This window comes from Cheilinus undulatus, linkage group 12 (genome assembly GCF_018320785.1).
Source record: "Cheilinus undulatus linkage group 12, ASM1832078v1, whole genome shotgun sequence".
Taxonomy (NCBI): Eukaryota; Metazoa; Chordata; class Actinopteri; order Labriformes; family Labridae; genus Cheilinus; species Cheilinus undulatus.
The window spans coordinates 153,663-180,226 of record NC_054876.1 but is presented as its reverse complement, the minus strand read 5'-3'; the positions used below and the strand labels follow the sequence as shown (position 1 = coordinate 180,226).

At 45.9% G+C, this 26,564-nt stretch overlaps 1 protein-coding gene across 2 annotated transcripts in view; it reads right to left on the bottom strand.

Annotated features, from left to right (window-relative positions):
* The window catches only part of amot (angiomotin), a 66,217-nt gene that overhangs the window by 13,874 nt on the left and 25,779 nt on the right, over positions 1-26,564 (bottom strand). Inside the window, exons 2-6 of one of the 2 annotated variants that reach the window (XM_041801917.1) lie at positions 23,981-24,275; positions 22,905-22,965; positions 19,939-20,929; positions 6,333-6,897; positions 4,987-5,131 (exon numbers count right to left, since the gene is read on the bottom strand). In XM_041801917.1, coding sequence (XP_041657851.1) covers positions 4,987-5,131; positions 6,333-6,897; positions 19,939-20,929; positions 22,905-22,965 — 1,762 coding nt within the window. In that variant the 5' untranslated portion in view covers positions 23,981-24,275. The remainder of the gene's footprint in view (positions 1-4,986; positions 5,132-6,332; positions 6,898-19,938; positions 20,930-22,904; positions 22,966-23,980; positions 24,276-26,564) is intronic. The other variant, XM_041801918.1, reaches the window with a different exon arrangement.

Genomic DNA, 26,564 nt, shown 5'->3' with positions numbered 1-26,564 from the left:
TTAGACTCCTCCATCAGTGTGTGAATTTGATGAGTTTACACTGATATTAGACTCCTCCATCAGTGTGTGAATTTGATGAGTTTACACTGATATTAGACTCCTCCATCAGTGTGTGAATGTGATGAGTTTATACTGATATTAGACTCCTCCATCAGTGTGTGAATGTGATGAGTTTACACTGATATTAGACTCCTCCATCACTGTGTGAATGTGATGAGTTTATACTGATATTGGACTCCTCCATCACTGTGTGAATGTGATGAGTTTACACTGATATTAGACTCCTCCATCAGTGTGTGAATGTGATGAGTTTATACTGATATTAGACTCCTCCATCACTGTGTGAATGTGATGAGTTTATACTGATATTAGACTCCTCCATCACTGTGTGAATGTGATGAGTTTATACTGATATTAGACTCCTCCATCAGTGTGTGAATGTGATGAGTTTACACTGATATTAGACTCCTCCATCACTGTGTCAATGTGATGAGTTTATACTGATATTAGACTCCTCCATCACTGTGTGAATGTGATGAGTTTACACTGATATTAGACTCCTCCATCAGTGTGTGAATGTGATGAGTTTATACTGATATTAGACTCCTCCATCAGTGTGTGAATGTGATGAGTTTACACTGATATTAGACTCCTCCATCACTGTGTGAATGTGATGAGTTTACACTGATATTAGACTCCTCCATCACTGTGTGAATGTGATGAGTTTACACTGATATTAGACTCCTCCATCACTGTGTGAATGTGATGAGTTTACACTGATATTAGACTCCTCCATCACTGTGTGAATGTGATGAGTTTATACTGATATTAGACTCCTCCATCAGTGTGTGAATGTGATGAGTTTACACTGATATTAGACTCCTCCATCAGTGTGTGAATGTGATGAGTTTACACTGATATTAGACTCCTCCATCAGTCTGTGAATGTGATGAGTTTACACTGATATTAGACTCCTCCATCACTGTGTGAATGTGATGAGTTTACACTGATATTAGACTCCTCCATCACTGTGTGAATGTGATGAGTTTATACTGATATTAGACTCCTCCATCAGTGTGTGAATGTGATGAGTTTACACTGATATTAGACTCCTCCATCACTGTGTGAATGTGATGAGTTTACACTGATATTAGACTCCTCCATCACTGTGTGAATGTGATGAGTTTATACTGATATTAGACTCCTCCATCAGTGTGTGAATGTGATGAGTTTATACTGATATTAGACTCCTCCATCACTGTGTGAATGTGATGAGTTTACACTGATATTAGACTCCTCCATCAGTGTGTGAATGTGATGAGTTTACACTGATATTAGACTCCTCCATCACTGTGTGAATGTGATGAGTTTACACTGATATTAGACTCCTCCATCACTGTGTGAATGTGATGAGTTTACACTGATATTAGACTCCTCCATCACTGTGTGAATGTGATGAGTTTATACTGATATTAGACTCCTCCATCACTGTGTGAATGTGATGAGTTTATACTGATATTAGACTCCTCCATCACTGTGTGAATGTGATGAGTTTATACTGATATTAGACTCCTCCATCAGTGTGTGAATGTGATGAGTTTACACTGATATTAGACTCCTCCATCACTGTGTCAATGTGATGAGTTTATACTGATATTAGACTCCTCCATCACTGTGTGAATGTGATGAGTTTACACTGATATTAGACTCCTCCATCACTGTGTGAATGTGATGAGTTTATACTGATATTAGACTCCTCCATCAGTGTGTGAATGTGATGAGTTTACACTGATATTAGACTCCTCCATCAGTGTGTGAATGTGATGAGTTTATACTGATATTAGACTCCTCCATCAGTGTGTGAATGTGATGAGTTTACACTGATATTAGACTCCTCCATCAGTGTGTGAATGTGATGAGTTTACACTGATATTAGACTCCTCCAAAACTGTCACACTGTGATGAGTTTACACTGATATTAGACTCCTCCATCACTGTGTGAATGTGATGAGTTTACACTGATATTAGACTCCTCCATCACTGTGTGAATGTGATGAGTTTACACTGATATTAGACTCCTCCATCACTGTGTGAATGTGATGAGTTTACACTGATATTAGACTCCTCCATCACTGTGTGAATGTGATGAGTTTACACTGATATTAGACTCCTCCATCAGTGTGTGAATGTGATGAGTTTATACTGATATTAGACTCCTCCATCAGTGTGTGAATGTGATGAGTTTACACTGATATTAGACTCCTCCATCACTGTGTGAATGTGATGAGTTTACACTGATATTAGACTCCTCCATCAGTGTGTGAATGTGATGAGTTTATACTGATATTAGACTCCTCCATCAGTGTGTGAATGTGATGAGTTTATACTGATATTAGACTCCTCCATCACTGTGTGAATGTGATGAGTTTACACTGATATTAGACTCCTCCATCACTGTGTGAATGTGATGAGTTTACACTGATATTAGACTCCTCCATCAGTGTGTGAATGTGATGAGTTTACACTGATATTAGACTCCTCCATCAGTGTGTGAATGTGATGAGTTTACACTGATATTAGACTCCTCCATCAGTGTGTGAATGTGATGAGTTTATACTGATATTAGACTCCTCCATCAGTGTGTGAATGTGATGAGTTTACACTGATATTAGACTCCTCCATCACTGTGTGAATGTGATGAGTTTACACTGATATTAGACTCCTCCATCACTGTGCGAATGTGATGAGTTTATACTGATATTAGACTCCTCCATCAGTGTGTGAATGTGATGAGTTTATACTGATATTAGACTCCTCCATCAGTGTGTGAATGTGATGAGTTTACACTGATATTAGACTCCTCCATCAGTGTGTGAATGTGATGAGTTTATACTGATATTAGACTCCTCCATCAGTGTGTGAATGTGATGAGTTTACACTGATATTAGACTCCTCCATCAGTGTGTGAATGTGATGAGTTTATACTGATATTAGACTCCTCCATCAGTGTGTGAATGTGATGAGTTTACACTGATATTAGACTCCTCCATCACTGTGTGAATGTGATGAGTTTACACTGATATTAGACTCCTCCATCACTGTGTGAATGTGATGAGTTTACACTGATATTAGACTCCTCCATCAGTGTGTGAATGTGATGAGTTTATACTGATATTAGACTCCTCCATCAGTGTGTGAATGTGATGAGTTTACACTGATATTAGACTCCTCCATCACTGTGTGAATGTGATGAGTTTACACTGATATTAGACTCCTCCATCACTGTGTGAATGTGATGAGTTTATACTGATATTAGACTCCTCCATCAGTGTGTGAATGTGATGAGTTTACACTGATATTAGACTCCTCCATCACTGTGTGAATGTGATGAGTTTACACTGATATTAGACTCCTCCATCAGTGTGTGAATGTGATGAGTTTACACTGATATTAGACTCCTCCATCACTGTGTGAATGTGATGAGTTAACACTGATATTAGACTCCTCCATCACTGCGTGAATGTGATGAGTTTATACTGATATTAGACTCCTCCATCAGTGTGTGAATGTGATGAGTTTACACTGATATTAGACTCCTCCATCAGTGTGTGAATGTGATGAGTTTACACGGATATTAGACTCCTCCATCACTGTGTGAATGTGATGAGTTTATACTGATATTAGACTCCTCCATCAGTGTGTGAATGTGATGAGTTTATACTGATATTAGACTCCTCCATCAGTGTGTGAATGTGATGAGTTTACACTGATATTAGACTCCTCCATCACTGTGTGAATGTGATGAGTTTACACTGATATTAGACTCCTCCATCAGTGTGTGAATGTGATGAGTTTACACTGATATTAGACTCCTCCATCAGTGTCTGAATGTGATGAGTTTATACTGATATTAGACTCCTCCATCACTGTGTGAATGTGATGAGTTTATACTGATATTAGACTCCTCCATCACTGTGTGAATGTGATGAGTTAACACTGATATTAGACTCCTCCATCAGTGTGTGAATGTGATGAGTTTATACTGATATTAGACTCCTCCATCACTGTGTGAATGTGATGAGTTTACACTGATATTAGACTCCTCCATCACTGTGTGAATGTGATGAGTTTATACTGATATTAGACTCCTCCATCAGTGTGTGAATGTGATGAGTTAACACTGATATTAGACTCCTCCATCAGTGTGTGAATGTGATGAGTTTATACTGATATTAGACTCCTCCATCAGTGTGTGAATGGGTGTGAATTGGTTCCCTACAAGCTCAAGTCCTTTTACCGTTTAGTACATTTGATGATTAATAATTTCAATCCCAAAGCTTTCAGTCATGTGTATAGTGCAGGGCATGGTGGGCAAAAATCAAAACTTCAGAAAAACTGAGATAAGTATTCAAACTCTAAACCTTAGATACTGTTTAATTCGCCAAAATAATAAAAGTCCCAGCAAGAAATGTTCAGTAATGTTAACGGCAGGATCTGGAGAAGATGTTTGCTCTGCTCCTAGGGAGCCAGTGGGTATCTAACAGTGTTAACATTAATCTGCTGTTCAGTCCTCTCTGAGTTTATTGTAGTGGAATTCTCCAGTAAGACCAGTCACATAAAGTTGAGTATATTTACAGTTACATATACTAGATCACACAGCTGGATGAACAGGCAAAGACAAGGTGAAATGGTTCAAATCAATCCAGTGAGTCCTACAGGGGTGGAAACAGCAAAAACCATACAGTCTGTTGCAGAGCTATGCTGTTTCTGACTTTTTATTCAGATCGTTTATTGCAGATCAGTAATACTGGACTTCTTTTACCCTCACGGCTAGGATCTGTCCTGATGATCAACAGAATACTGTACAGAGATGAACAGACATAACTGAACCAGAGCCAGGGTTTTTATGGCGTGGGAAATGTGTTTTGCCACCGTTAATGTACAACCTAACATTGAAGAAGACAACCAGTGGAAACCAGGTCTCACCACGGAGGTCCCTGTTGAAGTCATGCAGCCGGCGCACCTCCAGCTCCAGTTTATTCCGCATCGTTTTCTCCAGCGCCTCCCTTTTGGACGAGGACTTGGCCAGGTTTTCATAGGCCTCTGAAACCAGCTGGATCTCAGTCTCTAGCTGTCCGTGTTTGAGGACACATGGGGAACACAGTGACAAAAACTCATGATGAATACAATCAACATGACACATCCATGACACTCTGACAGCTGGCTCTGTGCTCCATTTACATGCTGGAAGCTAAAAGTGAGCTGTATGTGTTCTATAAGTGAACAGTGTGTGTGTCTAATGTAACAGTGTGTTCACTGTTCTCTTTAACAATATATAATCCTTGAGTGCAGATCTTTAACAGTTAATAATACTACATGACGTATCTTTAACGGTATACAGTCCCTCAAAAAATATTGGAACGGTGGGCCCAGGTACTTTCTTTTTGCTGTAGACTGAAAACATTTGGGTTTGACATCAAAAGATGAATATGAGACAAGAGATCAACATTTCAGCTTGTATTTCAGGTGTTTGTGTCTGGATCTGATACACCACTGAGGAGATAGCATGATTTGTAACGGAACACCACATTTTTAGGTGAGCTAAAGTACTGGAACAGAGAGAATTGAAACAGATTAAACTGAATAAGACTTCATATTTAGCTGTATATAGGGTTTAAGTCTGCAGATTGACTTGGCCAGTCAAAAACCCTCCTCTACTTGCCCCTGATGAACTACTCTGTTGTTTTGGCAGTGTGTTTTGGGCCATTATCTTGCTGCATGATGAAGGATCTCTACTATTACTACCTTGTAAACATTATAGGCCCAGTTTAATTATACATTATTGGCCTTACTCAAACTAACAATTCTTTATGTTTCTCATTTAGTCAATTTTATTTTTATTCACATAGCCAGAATAGATTACACTTGGACCTGCAGTAAGTGAGTTTCTCGGCCTTCAGACAAACATGGTTGAGCCCGGCAGACCTGCTCCACTGAAGGCTGCATGAAAATGTTACCAGTATGAGGTGAATTTTTAATGCAAACCTTAATATCTTTAATAATGTGGTTGGTTGGTTGAAATTCATAATATGATTTAATGATTTGGTTCATATCTTATGCTGCAAGGAAGAAAAAAAGTTCACATCATTTTTTGCCAATAGGTCCTGATTTATATGAGTGTAAAATACCTGCATATCGCCCAACCTGCTCTGATATCAAACTCTGTAGTGTCCTAGTGTGAATGGTCTAACACCGATCATTCATTTGTGAACAGTGTGGACAGAAGGTTAAAGGTTTTTGATCTCCACAGGCTTCATGTGCTGATGTGTTACCTTGTGCAGCTTGGTGACTTTGTCTCGGCAGGCCTCCATCTCCTGTCTCAGCATCCTGTTCTCCTCCGTCAGCACATCCACCATCTGATGAGCCTGGGCCATCATAGCGAAGGACTCCCCCTGCAGCTGAGAGTAGGAGTGTGGATGGGGGAAAGGTGTGGCCTGGACTGGGGGCTGGAGCAGAGGAGGAGGGTTTCCTGTGAACTGCTGCTGCTGTTGCTGCTGCTGGTGATGATGGTGCATCCTGGGGGTGGAGCCGTACGGGTCGTTGGCTAAAGCGTGACCTCTGGGCGGTGTTGGGTGAATGGACCCCAGGGTGAAGCTCTCACCCACAGGATGCTGGCCTGGAGCCTGTGGACCGCGAGGCCCCATGGGGGGGAAGGGCTCCCCCTGGTTATGAGGCTGCAGGTGAGGGAAGGAAGGGTGGGAGGAGTGGGAGGCACTGAGCATGCTGCTGAGGGTGGAGGACTGAGTACGGGACAAGGAGCCCACAGAGGTGACGGAGGAGGTGGGGCTGTGTTGGTGGAGGGTCCTCTGAAAGTGCAGGGAACCTTCCTTACTAGACCTGAGCACAGAGCAAAGAGGCAGCATGAAAATTAGGATCTGTAATCACCTTGGTGATCACAGGTATGTCTGACTTTGAGTTACAGGACTGAAGAAAATCCCGAGCCATCTAGCAGGCCACATCATTGAGACCAGCGGTGTCCCACCTACGGCGTTGGGCCCGTTTTTTATTGGCCTGCAGAAAATTCCAACTCATAAATGAAAGAAGGCCCACATACGAACTGATCGAAAACCTGACTATAGACCTGACCATCTCGGTGCAGTGACCCGCTCTAAAACCAGACTATAGACCGTCTCAGTGCTGTGACCCGCTCTAAAACCAGACTATAGACCGTCTCAGTGCTGTGACCCGCTCTAAAACCAGACTATAGACCGTCTCAGTGCAGTGACCCGCTCTAAAACCAGACTATAGACCGTCTCAGTGCTGTGACCCGCTCTAAAACCAGACTATAGACCGTCTCAGTGCTGTGACCCGCTCTAAAACCAGACAATAGACCGGACCGTCTCGGTGCTGTGACTCGCTCTAAAACCAGACTATTGTCTGGACCGTCTCAGTGCTGTGACCCGCTCTAAAACCAGACAATAGACCGGACCGTCTCGGTGCGGTGACTCGCTCTAAAACCAGACTATTGTCTGGACCGTCTCAGTGCTGTGACCCGCTCTAAAACCAGACAATAGACCGGACGGTCTCGGTGCTGTGACCCGCTCTAAAACCAGACTATTGTCTGGACCGTCTCAGTGCTGTGACCCGCTCTAAAACCAGACAATAGACCTGACCATCTCAGTGCTGTGACCCGCTCTAAAACCAGACTATTGACCGGACCGTCTCGGTGCTGTGACCCGCTCTAAAACCAGACTATTGACCGGACCGTCTCGGTGCTGTGACCTGCTCTAAAACCAGACTATTGACCGTCTCAGTGCTGTGACCCGCTCTAAAACCAGACTATTGACCGGACCGTCTCGGTGCTGTGACCTGCTCTAAAACCAGACTATTGACCGTCTCAGTGCAGTGACCCGCTCTAAAACCAGACTATTGACCGGACCGTCTCGGTGCTGTGACCCGCTCTAAAACCAGACTATTGACCGGACCGTCTCAGTGCTGTGACCTGCTCTAAAACCAGACTATTGACCGTCTCAGTGCAGTGACCCGCTCTAAAACCAGACTATTGACCGGACCGTCTCGGTGCTGTGACCCGCTCTAAAACCAGACTATTGATCGTCTCAGTGCTTTGACCCGCTCTAAAACCAGACTATAGACCGTCTCAGTGCTGTGACCCGCTCTAAAACCAGACTATTGTCTGGATCGTCTCAGTGCTGTGACCCGCTCTAAAACCAGACTATAGACCGTCTCAGTGCTGTGACCCGCTCTAAAACCAGACTACAGACCGTCTCAGTGCTTTGACCCGCTCTTAAACCAGACTATAGACCGTCTCAGTGCTGTGACCCGCTCTTAAACCAGACTATAGACCGTCTCAGTGCAGTGACCCGCTCTAAAACCAGACTATTGACCGTCTCAGTGCAGTGACCCGCTCTAAAACCAGACTATTGACCGTCTCAGTGCTTTGACCCGCTCTAAAACCAGACTACAGACCGTCTCAGTGCAGTGACCCGCTCTAAAACCAGACTACAGACCGTCTCAGTGCAGTGACCCGCTCTTAAACCAGACTATTGACCGTCTCAGTGCAGTGACCCGCTCTAAAACCAGACTATTGACCGTCTCAGTGCAGTGACCCGCTCTAAAACCAGACTAGTGTCCAGACCGTCTCAGTGCTGTGACCCGCTCTAAAACCAGACTATTGACTGGACTGTCTCAGTTTTGTGACCCTCTCTAAAACCAGACTATTGACCGTCTCAGTGCTTTGACCCGCTCTAAAACCAGACTATTGTCTGGACCGTCTCAGTGCAGTGACCCGCTCTAAAACCAGACTATTGACCGTCTCAGTGCAGTGACCCGCTCTAAAACCAGACTATTGACCGTCTCAGTGCTTAGACCCGCTCTAAAACCAGACTATTGACCGTCTCAGTGCAGTGACCCGCTCTAAAACCAGACCATTGACCGTCTCAGTGCTGTGACCCGCTCTAAAATCAGACTATTGACCGTCTCAGTGCTTAGACCCGCTCTAAAACCAGACTATTGTCTGGACCATCTCAGTGCAGTGACCCGCTCTAAAACCAGACCATTGACCGTCTCAGTGCAGTGACCCGCTCTAAAACCAGACTATTGACCGTCTCAGTGCAGTGACCCGCTCTAAAACCAGACTATAGACCGTCTCAGTGCTTTGACCCGCTCTAAAACCAGACTACAGACCGTCTCAGTGCAGTGACCCGCTCTAAAACCAGACTATTGACCGTCTCAGTGCAGTGACCCGCTCTAAAACCAGACTATTGACCGTCTCAGTGCAGTGACCCGCTCTAAAACCAGACTATGAACTGTCTCAGTGCAGTGACCCGCTCTAAAACCAGACTATAAACTGTCTCAGTGCAGTGACCTGCTCTAAAACCAGACTATAGACCGTCTCAGTGCTTTGACCCGCTCTAAAACCAGACTACAGACCGTCTCAGTGCAGTGACCCGCTCTAAAACCAGACTATTGACCGTCTCAGTGCTTTGACCCGCTCTAAAACCAGACTACAGACCGTCTCAGTGCAGTGACCCGCTCTAAAACCAGACTATTGACCAACTCAGTGCTGTGACCCGCTCTAAAACCAGACTATTGACCGTCTCAGTGCTGTGACCCGCTCTAAAACCAGACTAGTGTCCAGACCGTCTCAGTGCTGTGACCCGCTCTAAAACCAGACTAGTGTCCAGACCGTCTCAGTGCTGTGACCCGCTCTAAAACCAGACTATTGACTGGACTGTCTCAGTTTTGTGACCCTCTCTAAAACCAGACTATTGACCGTCTCAGTGCTTTGACCCGCTCTAAAACCAGACTATAGACCGTCTCAGTGCAGTGACCCGCTCTAAAACCAGACTATTGACCGTCTCAGTGCTGTGACCCGCTCTAAAATCAGACTATTGACCGTCTCAGTGCTTAGACCCGCTCTAAAACCAGACTATTGTCTGGACCATCTCAGTGCAGTGACCCGCTCTAAAACCAGACCATTGACCGTCTCAGTGCAGTGACCCGCTCTAAAACCAGACTATTGACCGTCTCAGTGCTGTGACCCGCTCTAAAACCAGACTATAGACCGTCTCAGTGCAGTGACCCGCTCTAAAACCAGACTACAGACCGTCTCAGTGCTGTGACCCGCTCTAAAACCAGACTACAGACCGTCTCAGTGCTGTGACCCGCTCTAAAACCAGACTATAGACCGTCTCAGTGCTTTGACCCGCTCTAAAACCAGACTACAGACCGTCTCAGTGCAGTGACCCGCTCTAAAACCAGACTATAGACCGTCTCAGTGCTTTGACCCGCTCTAAAACCAGACTATTGACCGTCTCAGTGCTGTGACCCGCTCTAAAACCAGACTACAGACCGTCTCAGTGCAGTGACCCGCTCTAAAACCAGACTATAGACCGTCTCAGTGCTGTGACCCGCTCTAAAACCAGACTATTGACCGTCTCAGTGCAGTGACCCGCTCTAAAACCAGACTATTGACCGTCTCAGTTTTGTGACCCGCTCTAAAACCAGACTATTGACCGTCTCAGTGCTGTGACCCGCTCTAAAACCAGACTACAGACCGTCTCAGTGCAGTGACCCGCTCTAAAACCAGACTATAGACCGTCTCAGTGCTGTGACCCGCTCTAAAACCAGACTATTGACCGTCTCAGTGCAGTGACCCGCTCTAAAACCAGACTATTGACCGGACCGCTCCAGTGACCCGCCTCTAAAACCAGACTATTGACCGCCTCAGTGCTGCTGTGACCCGCTCTAAAACCAGACTACAGACCGCCTCAGTGCAGTGACCCGCTCTAAAACCAGACTATAGACCGTCTCAGTGCTGTGACCGCTCTAAAACCAGACTATTGTCTGACCGTCTCAGTGCTGTGACCCGCTCTAAAACCAGACTATTGACCGGACCGCTCAGTGCAGTGACCCGCTCTAAAACCAGACTATTGACCGGATCGTCTCAGTGCTGTGACCCGCTCTAAAACCAGACTATTGATCCGTCTCAGTGCTTTGACCGCTCTAAAACCAGACTATAGACCGTCTCAGTGCTGTGACCCGCTCTAAAACCAGACTATTGTCTGGATCGTCTCAGTGCTGTGACCCGCTCTAAAACCAGACTATTGACCGTCTCAGTGCAGTGACCCGCTCTAAAACCAGACTATTGTCTGGATCGTCTCAGTGCTGTGACCCGCTCTAAAACCAGACTATAGACCGTCTCAGTGCTGTGACCCGCTCTAAAACCAGACTACAGACCGTCTCAGTGCTTTGACCCGCTCTAAAACCAGACTACAGACCGTCTCAGTGCTTTGACCCGCTCTTAAACCAGACTATAGACCGTCTCAGTGCTGTGACCCGCTCTAAAACCAGACTATAGACCGTCTCAGTGCAGTGACCCGCTCTAAAACCAGACTATTGACCGTCTCAGTGCAGTGACCCGCTCTAAAACCAGACTATAGACCGTCTCAGTGCTTTGACCCGCTCTAAAACCAGACTACAGACCGTCTCAGTGCTGTGACCCGCTCTAAAACCAGACTATAGACCGTCTCAGTGCTGTGACCCGCTCTAAAACCAGACTATAGACCGTCTCAGTGCTTTGACCCGCTCTAAAACCAGACTACTGACCGTCTCAGTGCTGTGACCCGCTCTAAAACCAGACTACAGACCGTCTCAGTGCTGTGACCCGCTCTAAAACCAGACTACAGACCGTCTCAGTGCTGTGACCCGCTCTAAAACCAGACTATAGACCGTCTCAGTGCTTTGACCCGCTCTAAAACCAGACTACAGACCGTCTCAGTGCAGTGACCCGCTCTAAAACCAGACTATAGACCGTCTCAGTGCTTTGACCCGCTCTAAAACCAGACTATTGACCGTCTCAGTGCTGTGACCCGCTCTAAAACCAGACTACAGACCGTCTCAGTGCAGTGACCCGCTCTAAAACCAGACTATTGACCGTCTCAGTGCAGTGACCCGCTCTAAAACCAGACTATTGACCGTCTCAGTTTTGTGACCCGCTCTAAAACCAGACTATTGACCGTCTCAGTGCTGTGACCCGCTCTAAAACCAGACTACAGACCGTCTCAGTGAAGTGACCCGCTCTAAAACCAGACTATAGACCGTCTCAGTGCTGTGACCCGCTCTAAAACCAGACTATTGACCGTCTCAGTGCAGTGACCCGCTCTAAAACCAGACTATTGACCGTCTCAGTTTTGCGACCCGCTCTAAAACCAGACTATAGACCGTCTCAGTGCTTTGACCCGCTCTAAAACCAGACTACAGACCGTCTCAGTGCAGTGACCCGCTCTAAAACCAGACTATAGACCGTCTCAGTGCTGTGACCCGCTCTAAAACCAGACTATTGACCGTCTCAGTGCAGTGACCCGCTCTAAAACCAGACTATTGACCGGACCGTCTCGGTGCAGTGACCCGCTCTAAAACCAGACTATTGACCGGACAGTCTCGGTGCTGTGACCCGCTCTAAAACCAGACTATTGATCGTCTCAGTGCTTTGACCCGCTCTAAAACCAGACTATAGACCGTCTCAGTGCTGTGACCCGCTCTAAAACCAGACTATTGTCTGGATCGTCTCAGTGCTGTGACCCGCTCTAAAACCAGACTATTGACCGTCTCAGTGCAGTGACCCGCTCTAAAACCAGACTATTGTCTGGATCGTCTCAGTGCTGTGACCCGCTCTAAAACCAGACTATAGACCGTCTCAGTGCTGTGACCCGCTCTAAAACCAGACTACAGACCGTCTCAGTGCTTTGACCCGCTCTAAAACCAGACTACAGACCGTCTCAGTGCTTTGACCCGCTCTTAAACCAGACTATAGACCGTCTCAGTGCTGTGACCCGCTCTAAAACCAGACTATAGACCGTCTCAGTGCAGTGACCCGCTCTAAAACCAGACTATTGACCGTCTCAGTGCTTTGACCCGCTCTAAAACCAGACTACAGACCGTCTCAGTGCTGTGACCCGCTCTAAAACCAGACTATAGACCGTCTCAGTGCTGTGACCCGCTCTAAAACCAGACTATAGACCGTCTCAGTGCTTTGACCCGCTCTAAAACCAGACTATTGACCGTCTCAGTGCTTTGACCCGCTCTAAAACCAGACTACAGACCGTCTCAGTGCAGTGACCCGCTCTAAAACCAGACTATAGACCGTCTCAGTGCTGTGACCCGCTCTAAAACCAGACTAGTGTCCAGACCGTCTCAGTGCTGTGACCCGCTCTAAAACCAGACTAGTGTCCAGACCGTCTCAGTGCTGTGACCCGCTCTAAAACCAGACTATTGACTGGACTGTCTCAGTTTTGTGACCCTCTCTAAAACCAGACTATTGACCGTCTCAGTGCTTTGACCCGCTCTAAAACCAGACTATAGACCGTCTCAGTGCAGTGACCCGCTCTAAAACCAGACTATTGACCGTCTCAGTGCTGTGACCCGCTCTAAAATCAGACTATTGACCGTCTCAGTGCTTAGACCCGCTCTAAAACCAGACTATTGTCTGGACCATCTCAGTGCAGTGACCCGCTCTAAAACCAGACTATTGACCGTCTCAGTGCTTAGACCCGCTCTAAAACCAGACTATTGTCTGGACCATCTCAGTGCAGTGACCCGCTCTAAAACCAGACCATTGACCGTCTCAGTGCAGTGACCCGCTCTAAAACCAGACTATTGACCGTCTCAGTGCTGTGACCCGCTCTAAAACCAGACTATTGACCGTCTCAGTGCAGTGACCTGCTCTAAAACCAGACTATTGACCGTCTCAGTGCAGTGACCCGCTCTAAAACCAGACTATTGACCGTCTCAGTGCTTTGACCCGCTCTAAAACCAGACTATAGACCGTCTCAGTGCAGTGACCCGCTCTAAAACCAGACTAAAGACCGTCTCAGTGCAGTGACCCACTCTAAAACCAGACTATTGACCGTCTCAGTGCAGTGACCCGCTCTAAAACCAGACTATTGACCGTCTCAGTGCTTAGACCCGCTCTAAAACCAGACTATTGACCGTCTCAGTGCAGTGACCCGCTCTAAAACCAGACTATTGACCGTCTCAGTGCTTTGACCCGCTCTAAAACCAGACTATTGACCGTCTCAGTGCAGTGACCCGCTCTAAAACCAGACTACAGACCGTCTCAGTGCTGTGACCCGCTCTAAAACCAGACTATTGACCGTCTCAGTGCAGTGACCCGCTCTAAAACCAGACTATTGACCGTCTCAGTTTTGTGACCCGCTCTAAAACCAGACTATTGACCGTCTCAGTGCTGTGACCCGCTCTAAAACCAGACTACAGACCGTCTCAGTGCAGTGACCCGCTCTAAAACCAGACTATAGACCGTCTCAGTGCTGTGACCCGCTCTAAAACCAGACTATTGACCGTCTCAGTGCAGTGACCCGCTCTAAAACCAGACTATTGACCGTCTCAGTTTTGTGACCCGCTCTAAAACCAGACTATAGACCGTCTCAGTGCTTTGACCCGCTCTAAAACCAGACTACAGACCGTCTCAGTGCAGTGACCCGCTCTAAAACCAGACTATAGACCGTCTCAGTGCTGTGACCCGCTCTAAAACCAGACTATTGACCGTCTCAGTGCAGTGACCCGCTCTAAAACCAGACTATTGACCGTCTCAGTTTTGTGACCCGCTCTAAAACCAGACTATAGACCGTCTCAGTGCTTTGACCCGCTCTAAAACCAGACTACAGACCGTCTCAGTGCAGTGACCCGCTCTAAAACCAGACTATAGACCGTCTCAGTGCAGTGACCCGCTCTAAAACCAGACTATAGACCGTCTCAGTGCTGTGACCCGCTCTAAAACCAGACTATTGACCGTCTCAGTGCAGTGACCCGCTCTAAAACCAGACTATTGACCGTCTCAGTTTTGTGACCCGCTCTAAAACCAGACTATAGACCGTCTCAGTGCTTTGACCCGCTCTAAAACCAGACTACAGACCGTCTCAGTGCAGTGACCCGCTCTAAAACCAGACTATAGACCGTCTCAGTGCTGTGACCCGCTCTAAAACCAGACTATTGACCGTCTCAGTGCAGTGACCCGCTCTAAAACCAGACTATTGACCGTCTCAGTGCAGTGACCCGCTCTAAAACCAGACTATTGACCGTCTCAGTGCTGTGACCCGCTCTAAAACCAGACTATTGACCGTAACAGAGCAGTGAACCGCTCTACAACCAGACTAGTGTCCAGACCGTCTCAGTGCTTTGACCCGCTCTAAAACCAGACTACAGACCGTCTCAGTGCAGTGACCCGCTCTAAAACCAGACTATAGACCGTCTCAGTGCTGTGACCCGCTCTAAAACCAGACTATTGACCGTCTCAGTGCTGTGACCCGCTCTAAAACCAGACTATTGACCGTCTCAGTGCAGTGACCCGCTCTAAAACCAGACTAGTGTCCAGACCGTCTCAGTGCTGTGACCCGCTCTAAAACCAGACTAGTGTCCAGACCGTCTCAGTGCAGTGACCCGCTCTAAAACCAGACTATAGACCGTCTCAGTGCTGTGACCCGCTCTAAAACCAGACTACTGACCGTCTCAGTGCTGTGACCCGCTCTAAAACCAGACTATTGACCGTCTCAGTGCTTTGACCCGCTCTAAAACCAGACTATTGTCTGGACCATCTCAGTGCAGTGACCCGCTCTAAAACCAGACTATAGACCGTCTCAGTGCAGTGACCCGCTCTAAAACCAGACTACTGACCGTCTCAGTGCTGTGACCCGCTCTAAAACCAGACTATTGTCGGACCGTCTCAGTGCAATGACCCGCTCTAAAACCAGACTAGTGTCCAGACCGTCTCAGTGCTGTGACCCGCTCTAAAACCAGACTATTGACTGGACTGTCTCAGTTTTGTGACCCCCCCTAAACCAGACTATTGACCGTCTCAGTGCTTTGACCCGCTCTAAAACCAGACTATTGTCTGGACCATCTCAGTGCTGTGACCCGCTCTAAAACCAGACTACTGACCGTCTCAGTGCTGTGACCCGCTCTAAAACCAGACTATTGACCGTCTCAGTGCTGTGACCCGCTCTAAAACCAGACTACTGACCGTCTCAGTGCAGTGACCCGCTCTAAAACCAGACTATTGACCGTCTCAGTGCTTTGACCCGCTCTTAAACCAGACTATTGACTGGACTGTCTCAGTGCTGTGACCCGCTCTAAAACCAGACCATTGACCGTCTCAGTGCTGTGACCCGCTCTAAAACCAGACCATTGACCGTCTCAGTGCAGTGACCCGCTCTAAAACCAGACTATTGACCGTCTCAGTGCTGTGACCCGCTCTAAAACCAGACTATTGACCGTCTCAGTGCTGTGACCCGCTCTAAAACCAGACTATTGACCGTCTCAGTGCTGTGACCCGCTCTAAAACCAGACTATTGACCGTCTCAGTGCTGTGACCCGCTCTAAAACCAGACCATTGACCGTCTCAGTGCAGTGACCCGCTCTAAAACCAGACTATTGACCGTCTCAGTGCAGTGACCCGCTCTAAAACCAGACCATTGACCGTCTCAGTGCAGTGACCCGCTCTAAAACCAGACTATTGACCGTCTCAGTGCTGTGACCCGCTCTAAAACCAGACCATTGACCGTCTCAGTGCTGTGACCCGCTCTAAAACCAGACTATTGACCGTCTCAGTGCTGTGACCCGCTCTAAAACCAGACTATTGACCGTCTCAGTGCAGTGACCCGCTCTAAAACCAGACCATTGACCGTCTCAGTGCAGTGACCCGCTCTAAAACCAGACCATTGACCGTCTCAGTGCAGTCACCCGCTCTAACACCAGACCATTGACCGTCTCAGTGCAGTGACCCGCTCTGAAACCAGACTATTGACCGTCTCAGTGCTGTGACCCGCTCTAAAACCAGACTATTGACCGTCTCAGTGCTGTGACCCGCTCTAAAACCAGACTATTGACCGTCTCAGTGCTGTGACCCGCTCTAAAACCAGACCATTGACCGTCTCAGTGCTGTGACCCGCTCTAAAACCAGACTATTGACCGTCTCAGTGCTGTGACCCGCTCTAAAACCAGACCATTGACCGTCTCAGTGCTGTGACCCGCTCTAAAACCAGACTATTGACCGTCTCAGTGCAGTGACCCGCTCTAAAACCAGACTATTGACCGTCTCAGTGCTGTGACCCGCTCTAAAACCAGACCATTGACCGTCTCAGTGCTGTGACCCGCTCTAAAACCAGACCATTGACCGTCTCAGTGCTGTGACCCGGTCTAAAACCAGACTATTGACTGGACTGTCTCAGTTTTGTGACCCGCTCTAAAACCAGACTATTGACCGTTTCAGTGCAGTGACCTGGTTTTAGAGCCGGTCCTGCTCTGAAACCAGACTACAGTCTGTATCTTTAACGATGTGTAATCCTATAGACATCAGTAACAGTAAATATTACTAGTGTCGTACATAAATCACTCATCGTCTCTGTATCTCTCTTGCAGAAGGAAATTTTAAATGTTCTCTGCTTGTTAAATATCTTAGAATTTAAGAGTGTCTATATGTCAGACAAGCATGTGATGATATGAACCTGGTCTGGTTTGATTCACCTGTGCCTGGTTCTCTCTCTCTGTATTGAGAGCACCAGCTTCAAACTGTATTTGTTTTGATCGAACATTCCTTTAAGTCTGGCAAGTCTCAACCTGTGCCTGATGACTGAAATCCTGCTGGGTTCACATGCGTGTGAACCTGGTTTATTCCAGTGAAAGAGACTGGAACTGGTCCAACAGGATCCTTTACCTGAATGAACAAAAGCACTTTTGGGAAACTATGAAGGCTTTGTTTTGGATTTATTTCCTTTAGCCTGTTTAACTAGAGTCATCCTGTGATGACGGCACATTAAAACTATTGATAAACCAGCGCTTTAATTCCAGGGAGTGGTCAGATATCAGAGAGGTCAACATCCATATATCTGTGCTCAGGAGATGATGAGTGTGGATTGTTGTAGAGATCTTTATTCTCCTTGCATTGAAGTTTTGAGACCTTAGGCCTTCACCACACAGAGAGGAAAACAATACATTTTCGTTTCATTTAGAAAATTTTCCATAAACACTGGATCATTTCAGGAAATGTCCACATGAGCAGAAAACCACTGAGAACAACCTAAAAGGCATAAGTATACACGCCAAGCCATTTAGTGGCGCTGTAACGCTGCCACAGAGCATCCATGTAAAAATTTATGATGTAATAACTGAGTGGTGGATCTAAGAACATCTGGTGTCTGCTGTTCTCCACGGTGGATCTAAGAACATCTGGTGTCTGCTGTTCTCCACGGTGGATCTAAGAACATCTGGTGTCTGCTGTTCTCTGTGGTGGATCTAAGAACATCTGGTGTCTGCTGTTCTCAGTGGTGGATCTAAGAACATCTGGTGTCTGCTGTTCTCCACGGTGGATCTAAGAACATCTGGTGTCTGCTGTTCTCTGTGGTGGATCTAAGAACATCTGGTGTCTGCTGTTCTCCACGGTGGATCTAAGAACATCTGGTGTCTGCTGTTCTCAGTGGTGGATCTAAGAACATCTGGTGTCTGCTGTTCTCCACGGTGGATCTAAGAACATCTGGTGTCTGCTGTTCTCTGTGATGGATCTAAGAACATCTGGTATCTGCTATTCTCTGTGATGGATCTAAGAACATCTGGTGTCTGCTGTTCTCCACGGTGGATCTAAGAACATCTGGTGTCTGCTGTTCTCCACGGTGGATCTAAGAACATCTGGTGTCTGCTGTTCTCTGTGGTGGATCTAAGAACATCTGGTGTCTGCTGTTCTCCACGGTGGATCTAAGAACATCTGGTGTCTGCTGTTCTCCACAGTGGATCTAAGAACATCTGGTGTCTGCTGTTCTCAGTGATGGATCTAAGAACATCTGGTGTCTGCTGTTCTCTGTGGTGGATCTAAGAACATCTGGTGTCTGCTGTTCTCTGTGGTGGATCTAAGAACATCTGGTGTCTGCTGTTCTCCACGGTGGATCTAAGAACATCTGGTGTCTGCTGTTCTCTGTGATGGATCTAAGAACATCTGGTGTCTGCTGTTCTCTGTGATGGATCTAAGAACATCTGGTGTCTGCTGTTCTCTGTGGTGGATCTAAGAACATCTGGTGTCTGCTGTTCTCCACGGTGGATCTAAGAACATCTGGTGTCTGCTGTTCTCTGTGGTGGATCTAAGAACATCTGGTGTCTGCTGTTCTCAGTGGTGGATCTAAGAACATCTGGTGTCTGCTGTTCTCCACGGTGGATCTAAGAACATCTGGTGTCTGCTGTTCTCAGTGATGGATCTAAGAACATCTGGTGTCTGCTGTTCTCAGTGATGGATCTAAGAACATCTGGTGTCTGCTGTTCTCCACAGTGGATCTAAGAACATCTGGTGTCTGCTGTTCTCCACGGTGGATCTAAGAACATCTGGTGTCTGCTGTTCTCAGTGGTGGATCTAAGAACATCTGGTGTCTGCTGTTCTCCACGGTGGATCTAAGAACATCTGGTGTCTGCTGTTCTCCACGGTGGATCTAAGAACATCTGGTGTCTGCTGTTCTCCACGGTGGATCTAAGAACATCTGGTGTCTGCTGTTCTCCACGGTGGATCTAAGAACATCTGGTGTCTGCTGTTCTCCACGGTGGATCTAAGAACATCTGGTGTCTGCTGTTCTCTGTGGTGGATCTAAGAACATCTGGTGTCTGCTGTTCTCAGTGGTGGATCTAAGAACATCTGGTGTCTGCTGTTCTCAGTGGTGGATCTAAGAACATCTGGTGTCTGCTGTTCTCCACGGTGGATCTAAGAACATCTGGTGTCTGCTGTTCTCCACGGTGGATCTAAGAACATCTGGTGTCTGCTGTTCTCTGTGATGGATCTAAGAACATCTGATGCTAGAGTTTACAGCCACCACCGGGGGGCCTATGCAGATACATGTGTGATGTTGGGGGCCCTGGTGGTGTCCTTACCTGAAGGAGCCGTACTCAGGTGGGGGCTGGTATCTGACATGAGGCACCTCCCTGGAGTGTTCCCTGGCTCTCTGCTCCTGGTAGAAATGGCCTCCAGAATCCTGCTGTTTGGAGGGAGAGCTCATTCCTTTGAAGGGGTAGTCTGGAGGGGGGCCACGATGCTGAGGTTTGTAGTAGTCCCCGGGTGGCCCTGGTGGGGGCAGCATTGGGGAGAGTGGAGCGCTTGTAACTGGGGCGTGAGCTTTGACACCACTTGTGGCGAGGGAGAGCTGCATCAGGCGTTCACTGAGAGAGCGAACGTGTCCCTGCTTCAGATCCTTGAGGCCGTCGTCCTGGTGCACCTTCCCTGCTCCGCTAACACGCTGTACTGTCGGCCGGCCCTCGGTGCGCACCTTGGCGTTGGTCACCCCGGTGACGTAAAAGGCAGCTCCCACAGAGGTGGGGAGGGGGGGCTGCTGGGGCGGGCTGGTCTGCTGTGCAGGCTGCGGAGGAGGAGGACCATGACCACGGAAATACTGAGACTGGACTTTGGCCTCCTCATACGTAGGGAGGTCTTCTGGGTTTGTACATTGGCCCTGAATGCCTCCCCCTCCTCCGCTGCCACCTCCTCCTGCTGTTGCTAAAGCTCCTCCCCCTCCACCGCTCCCACCTCCTCCTCTGGTGGAAACCAGCTTCTCCACACCACTATCCGTCTGCAGCTCCTGTCCCTGGGGTTCCTGCCGAGCGATGTGGGGAGTGGAAGAGTGGTCATCGGGGAGGCCCATCTGTCCAGCTCCAGCCCCCCCTCCAACCTGCTGTTGTTGCTGCTGCAGCACATAGTTACGGTTCATCTGCTCCTGCAGGAGGCGCTGCAGGACGTTGCTGCTACCGCCTCCTCCACCTCCGACACTGCTGCTGCTGGTAGAGGACTCCTCGGCCGCGGCCCTCATCTCTGCCTCCCGCTGACTCTGCACCTCATGGAAGGACAGACTTCGGCCACGGTTGATACTCCCTATGAGGAAGGGGGGAGGGGGGACAGGCTTTAAAAAGGAACAGCTTTAATAAATGGTGCAAGAAGCTATGAGCCAGTCCACCCCCATCCCCACCACCCCAAACACCAAAAAAACAAAACTGCATGATGGGACAGAATCAAGCAATGACGCCTGTGAGCGCTGTGTGATGATTAATCATGAAAACGTCTACAGATTAGCATGTTAGCGCTAACGCTGCTAATCAACTGACTGGCTGATAGATTTACTGATTGGCTGATCGATTTACTGATTGGCTGATAGATTTACTGATTGGCTGATCGATTTACTGATTGGCTGATCGATTTACTGATTGGCTGATAGATTTACTGATTGGCTGATAGATTTACTGATTGGCTGATCGATTTACTGATTGGCTGATCGATTTACTGATTGGCTGATAGATTCGTCAACTGACTGAATGGTTGGTTTGTAAATTAATGTATTGGCTGATTGATACACCACTGTCTCAAGAATCAATCGGTTTTCAGGCACACTGGTCAGCATCGGTGCTGTCAGCGGGACAACGATCGTGAAGAGAACAGAATCATTGATCATCACACAGGACCACAGCGCCTCACCCCGTCACATGACCAGCAGGGAGGAAGAGTCATTAAAAACAGGTGAGCCTGTGCCCACCTGACTACAGACATGTGAGAGTAAAGCCCAGAGATCCTCCATACAGAGTCAGAGACAGAAGCATGAGTTTCAGGTCAACATCCAGCGTTGTCAGAGTGGAACCACATGGACTTTAAATGTTGGTGTTTGTAGCTGAAAACTGGCGCCCCCTATGGACCAGAACTCGCTATCGTTTGACAGTTGTTACATGGAAACATGGGACAGTTTTTTTGACATTTAAGTCTTGAATTCATAACAAAACCACAAAATTACTGTGAATATTTCAATCAACCGTCCTTTAAAATGAACCAAAAAGATATATAAATAAACCCATATGAAAACAAAAAAAATTAAGTAATATTTTCATTCATTGAAATGTAGGCTTCAGCCGCTTCCCAATACAGAATTACATAAAAGAGGCCATTTTATACAGTATATTTAATTTAATGAACTAATGCTTTTGGATTGAGCTGATCATAACATGACAGAAATATCAAGGCTGTGAATATCTCATTGTTTTTTTAGTACAGGATGGCAGTTTGCACAAATTCAGTAGAATTAAAACCTTACAAAGCAGATGGATATGCCCGTTTACATGTTTCTCACTGGTGAATCCATCGCTCATAGCTCCCATCTGAACCGTTTGAACCGTAGAAAGTGACAGGACCAATCAGCGATGAGGGGCAGTACTTTAAGGCGCGGAGTTGTGACGTAAACAAGCAGCAACAAGAGGCCGGTGCAGTTATAGCGGAAGCGTGGATGCTGCTAAAGCGCCAGTTTTATCAGAACTTGACGACATTTCTTCATTAAAAGAAGAACAAAGAACAGGTGATATATTTCTATATCGAAACATCTGAAAAACCTCATGAGAGCGGGAAAGTTTTTTTGCGATATTTGAGAGGTTTTTTGAAATTCAGGTGTTTCCATTACCAGTTTTTATTGTGCTATTTATAAGTAAATAAATATATGATTCTATGTCTGCCTCTTGTAAATGATGAAATCATTTCTAAGAGGCAGATAAATTAGTGCAGACAGGATGAGCTGCTAAATGAGAAAATCCATGACAAATCCAAGGCTGTCGGAGAAACATTTGTTAGTGGAAAATTAATTCCTCGTTGAAACAAGAGCTCGCTAGCAAAGCATTTCTGTGTTTATATATGCCATAGACTGTGCTGCAGCTACAACAGTGATGATGAGGAGGGTTTAGAAATGAACAGCAATGTTAGGCATGATTGTGATGACAGTAGAATAAAGTGAAGTGTGGTTTCTCCTGACAACGCTGAATGTAAACGTCTGCATCATTAATCACCTCTCTATAAAAGTAAAGGAATAAATTATTACATCTAGAGTTTTCTGTTATTCTTCTCATTCTCAACGAGGAAGACGCTTTTTTCCGAAACATCTGCAGATACATAAAAGCATGAGACAAAAGAGAAAATGTTAGCTTTAGTTCAAAAAACAAGGTATGTGTGGAGGTGGAGGGGCTGGGGGGTGGCCAGGTCCCAGAGCTCCGCCCCTGTGTTTAAGATCAGCGATGGACAACCACAACCACTCAGATAAAGGAAACAGACTCAGACATGGAGAAGACAGCAGGGTTTAAACTTGAACAAGCAAACACGCGATAGGACGGCGAGGGACAAGAGAAGAATAGAACACACAGCAGAAAGGTGAAGAAGGGTCATCTAACCTGATTTCTTTGCTTTACCTTTCCTGTTGACTCCAAAGTGACGAAGTCTGACACACAAAAGTAACTTTTTGAGACTAAAAATAAAGTAGAATCACTTCACTTCCTCTTTGAATCCATTTCAGTCTAAAGATATTTGGCATCTGATATCACTCCGTCTGTCCCTCCCCAGCCCAGACAGCAAAAAGGGACAAGGTGATGCTCAGGCTAAATAAACATTCACTGCAGAAATCTGTCAGTACATATTCATCCATGCTTATCTTCTGCTGTGCAGTGGGAAGGATAAGAATTTGTGAATCACTTTAAAAAGTGTCAAACAGTTGATTCCAGGGCAACGCCAGGTCTACAACAGAAGCACTGAAGGGGCAGATGCTGACCTTGGCTAATACTGGTGGTGGGGTTTAAAACAGCACCCTGTTAACTGCTGACTTGCAACCCAATGAGAAGGGCAGGCAGGGCAGGTCACATGCATTCATCAGCCAATCAGAGTGAGGGTACAGGTGTCTGTGGAAACAAACTGTGGTGGGTTTAACTATGCCTAAGTAAACCAAACCATACAAACTGGATCACACGGTGGAAAAGAAGCCAGAGAGATGAACTACCAGGACACTAAAGACCTTTTAGAGTCTCAAACTGAACAGAAAAGCTCAGTGAACCAAAAGTGAGACCTGATTTCACACAGAGAGAGTACACAAGAGCAATCTGCTACCATGGAGTTGATAGAAATACCTACCTGTGTGGCTGCTCACACTACACTCTGCCAGTAGGGGGCGTCAGGGTCTGGTCATGTTCAGATCCTGCAGCATTTCGTAGAGTCAATCCTGGTTCTGGGCCAGTTTTGGTGATGCCGACGATGAACTTGTTTTAGGTAGACGAAACGATCCGTGCTGAGCTTATCCAAGTCTCCATTGGGACACTTTAAGGTGGTCTGATAAAAGGTAGTCTGGTCTAACTGGACAGGTCTGGTGTGGAAAAACTCCTGGTTCTGGTCTCCCTGAAGGTTCAACAGGCTCCTGATGCAGAGGTCACTGGGACAGTAAAAAAAAGAATCTGTGAAAAACTGAAACCTGGGACAGACAACTTTTTATTGAAACAGACTTTGATGCAGTGTTTGATTCTTTATCTCCATTTGACATAAAATCCATTTTCTACTCCTAAATCCTACAATCAGGATCAGAGAGAGCTGCACATGCTCAGAGGACAGGAGGTCTGAGTGAGTCAGATGATCAGTATGACAAACAGACGAACCCTACTCCTCCCCTGAAGAGAACATAATCAGCTCCAGATGCCTGCCCGCCCGCCCCCCCCCCCCATGTAATCAGAGGTTTATGTGCTTGTCATGATCAGGCTTAGTTTGTCTACAGTAACCCATGAGCATGTAGCAAATGTAGCACTCATTTCTGATTCAGCACATTTTCCTTGTTATCTTTCTGAACAGTTTACTGCACATCTCAGGTTTTCCTCATGCTGTCGGCCCTGATCCTGATCCTGACCTCCATGTCAACACTGCAGAGGAAGGCTAGGCTAATGTCTCTTTGACCTGAACACGTGTGTCACCAGGACAGTTTCTGCAGTAGCTATGTTATCATTGTCTGTTTTATCCATGCATGAAAATGACTATTCACATCCAGTTTGTAATAAAAGTCAAAATAATCAGATGCTTTTCAAAGTCATTCAGTCCTACTTTAATCTAATATTGTGTTGGTTATGATATAGAATGGGTGGGGCCAGAGCACCGAGGGTGAAGGGACCCTATTAAAAGCCATAGGATTATTATTATGATTATTTCATGTGCTTGGCTGGACATTTAAGTATCTGAACATGCACCAAAACTCATGAAAATTGACATGGACGTGTGGCCTGCCACAAATGTTCATATTCTGTAGGTCCTCATAATGAGTGGGCAAAACTGGCTCTATAGCGCCCCCTAACTCACAAAAAAATACAACCCCGAAATACTACACTACTAATACAGGCATAACGTGTGGAGTTCACATTCAGCCTCTCGATTCGCAAAAAAAATCATGGTGACATAAAGGAATGTCAGTGTTATTGTGACGTTATTCCTGTTATTCCCATGTTATTCCCATGTTATTCCTATGTTATTCCTATGCCGTTTCTATGTTATTCCACTGTTGTTCCCATGTTATTTCTATGTTATCCCTATGTTATTCCCATGTTATTCCTATGTTATTCCTGTTATTCCCATGTTTTTGTATGTTGTTCCATGTTATTCCTATGTTTTTCCCATGTTATTCCCATGTTATTCCTATGTTAATCCCATGTAATTCCTATGTTATTCCCATGTTATTTCATGTTATTCCCATGTTATTCCTATGTTATTCCTGTTATTCCCATGTTTTTGTATGTTGTTCCCATGTTATTCCTATGTTTTTCCCATGTTATTCCCATGTTATTCCTATGTTAATCCCATGTAATTCCTATGTTATTCCCATGTTATTTCATGTTATTCCCATGTTATTCCTATGTTATTCCTGTTATTCCCATGTTTTTGTATGTTGTTCCCATGTTATTCCTATGTTTTTCCCATGTTATTCCCATGTTATTCCTATGTTATTCCCATGTAATTCCTATGTTATTCCCATGTTATTTCATGTTATTCCCATGTTATTCCTATGTTATTCCTGTTATTCCCATGTTTTTGTATGTTATTCCCATGTTATTCCTATGTTATTCCCATGTTATTCCAATGTTATTCCCATGTTATTCCAATGTTATTCCCACGTTATTTCCTGTTATTCCCATGTTGTTCCTGTTATTACCATTTTATTTCATGTTATTCAGATGTTGTTCCCCTGTTATTTCCATGTTATTCCCATGTTATTCCTGTTATTCTTGTTATTCTCATGTTTTCCCTGTTATTCCCATGTTATTCCCATGTTGTTCCCATGCTATTCCTATGTTTTTCCCATGTTATTCCCATGTTCCACTTAACGTGTGGTGTTCACATTCAGCCTCTAGATTCGCAAAAAAAATCATTGTGACATAAAGGAATGTCAATGTTATTGTGACTTTATTCCTGTTATTTCCATGTTATTCCTATGTTATTTCTATGTTATTCCTATGCCATTTCTATGTTATTCCCATGTTGTTCCCATGTTATTTCTACATTATTCCTATATTATTTCATGTTATTCCTGTTATTCCTATGTTATTTCATGTTATTCCCATGTTTTTCCTGTAATTCCCATGTTGTTCCCATGTTATTCCTATGTTATTCCCATGTTATTTCTATGCCATTTCAATGTTATTCCCATGTTGTTCCCATGTTATTCCTGTTATTCCCATGTTATTTG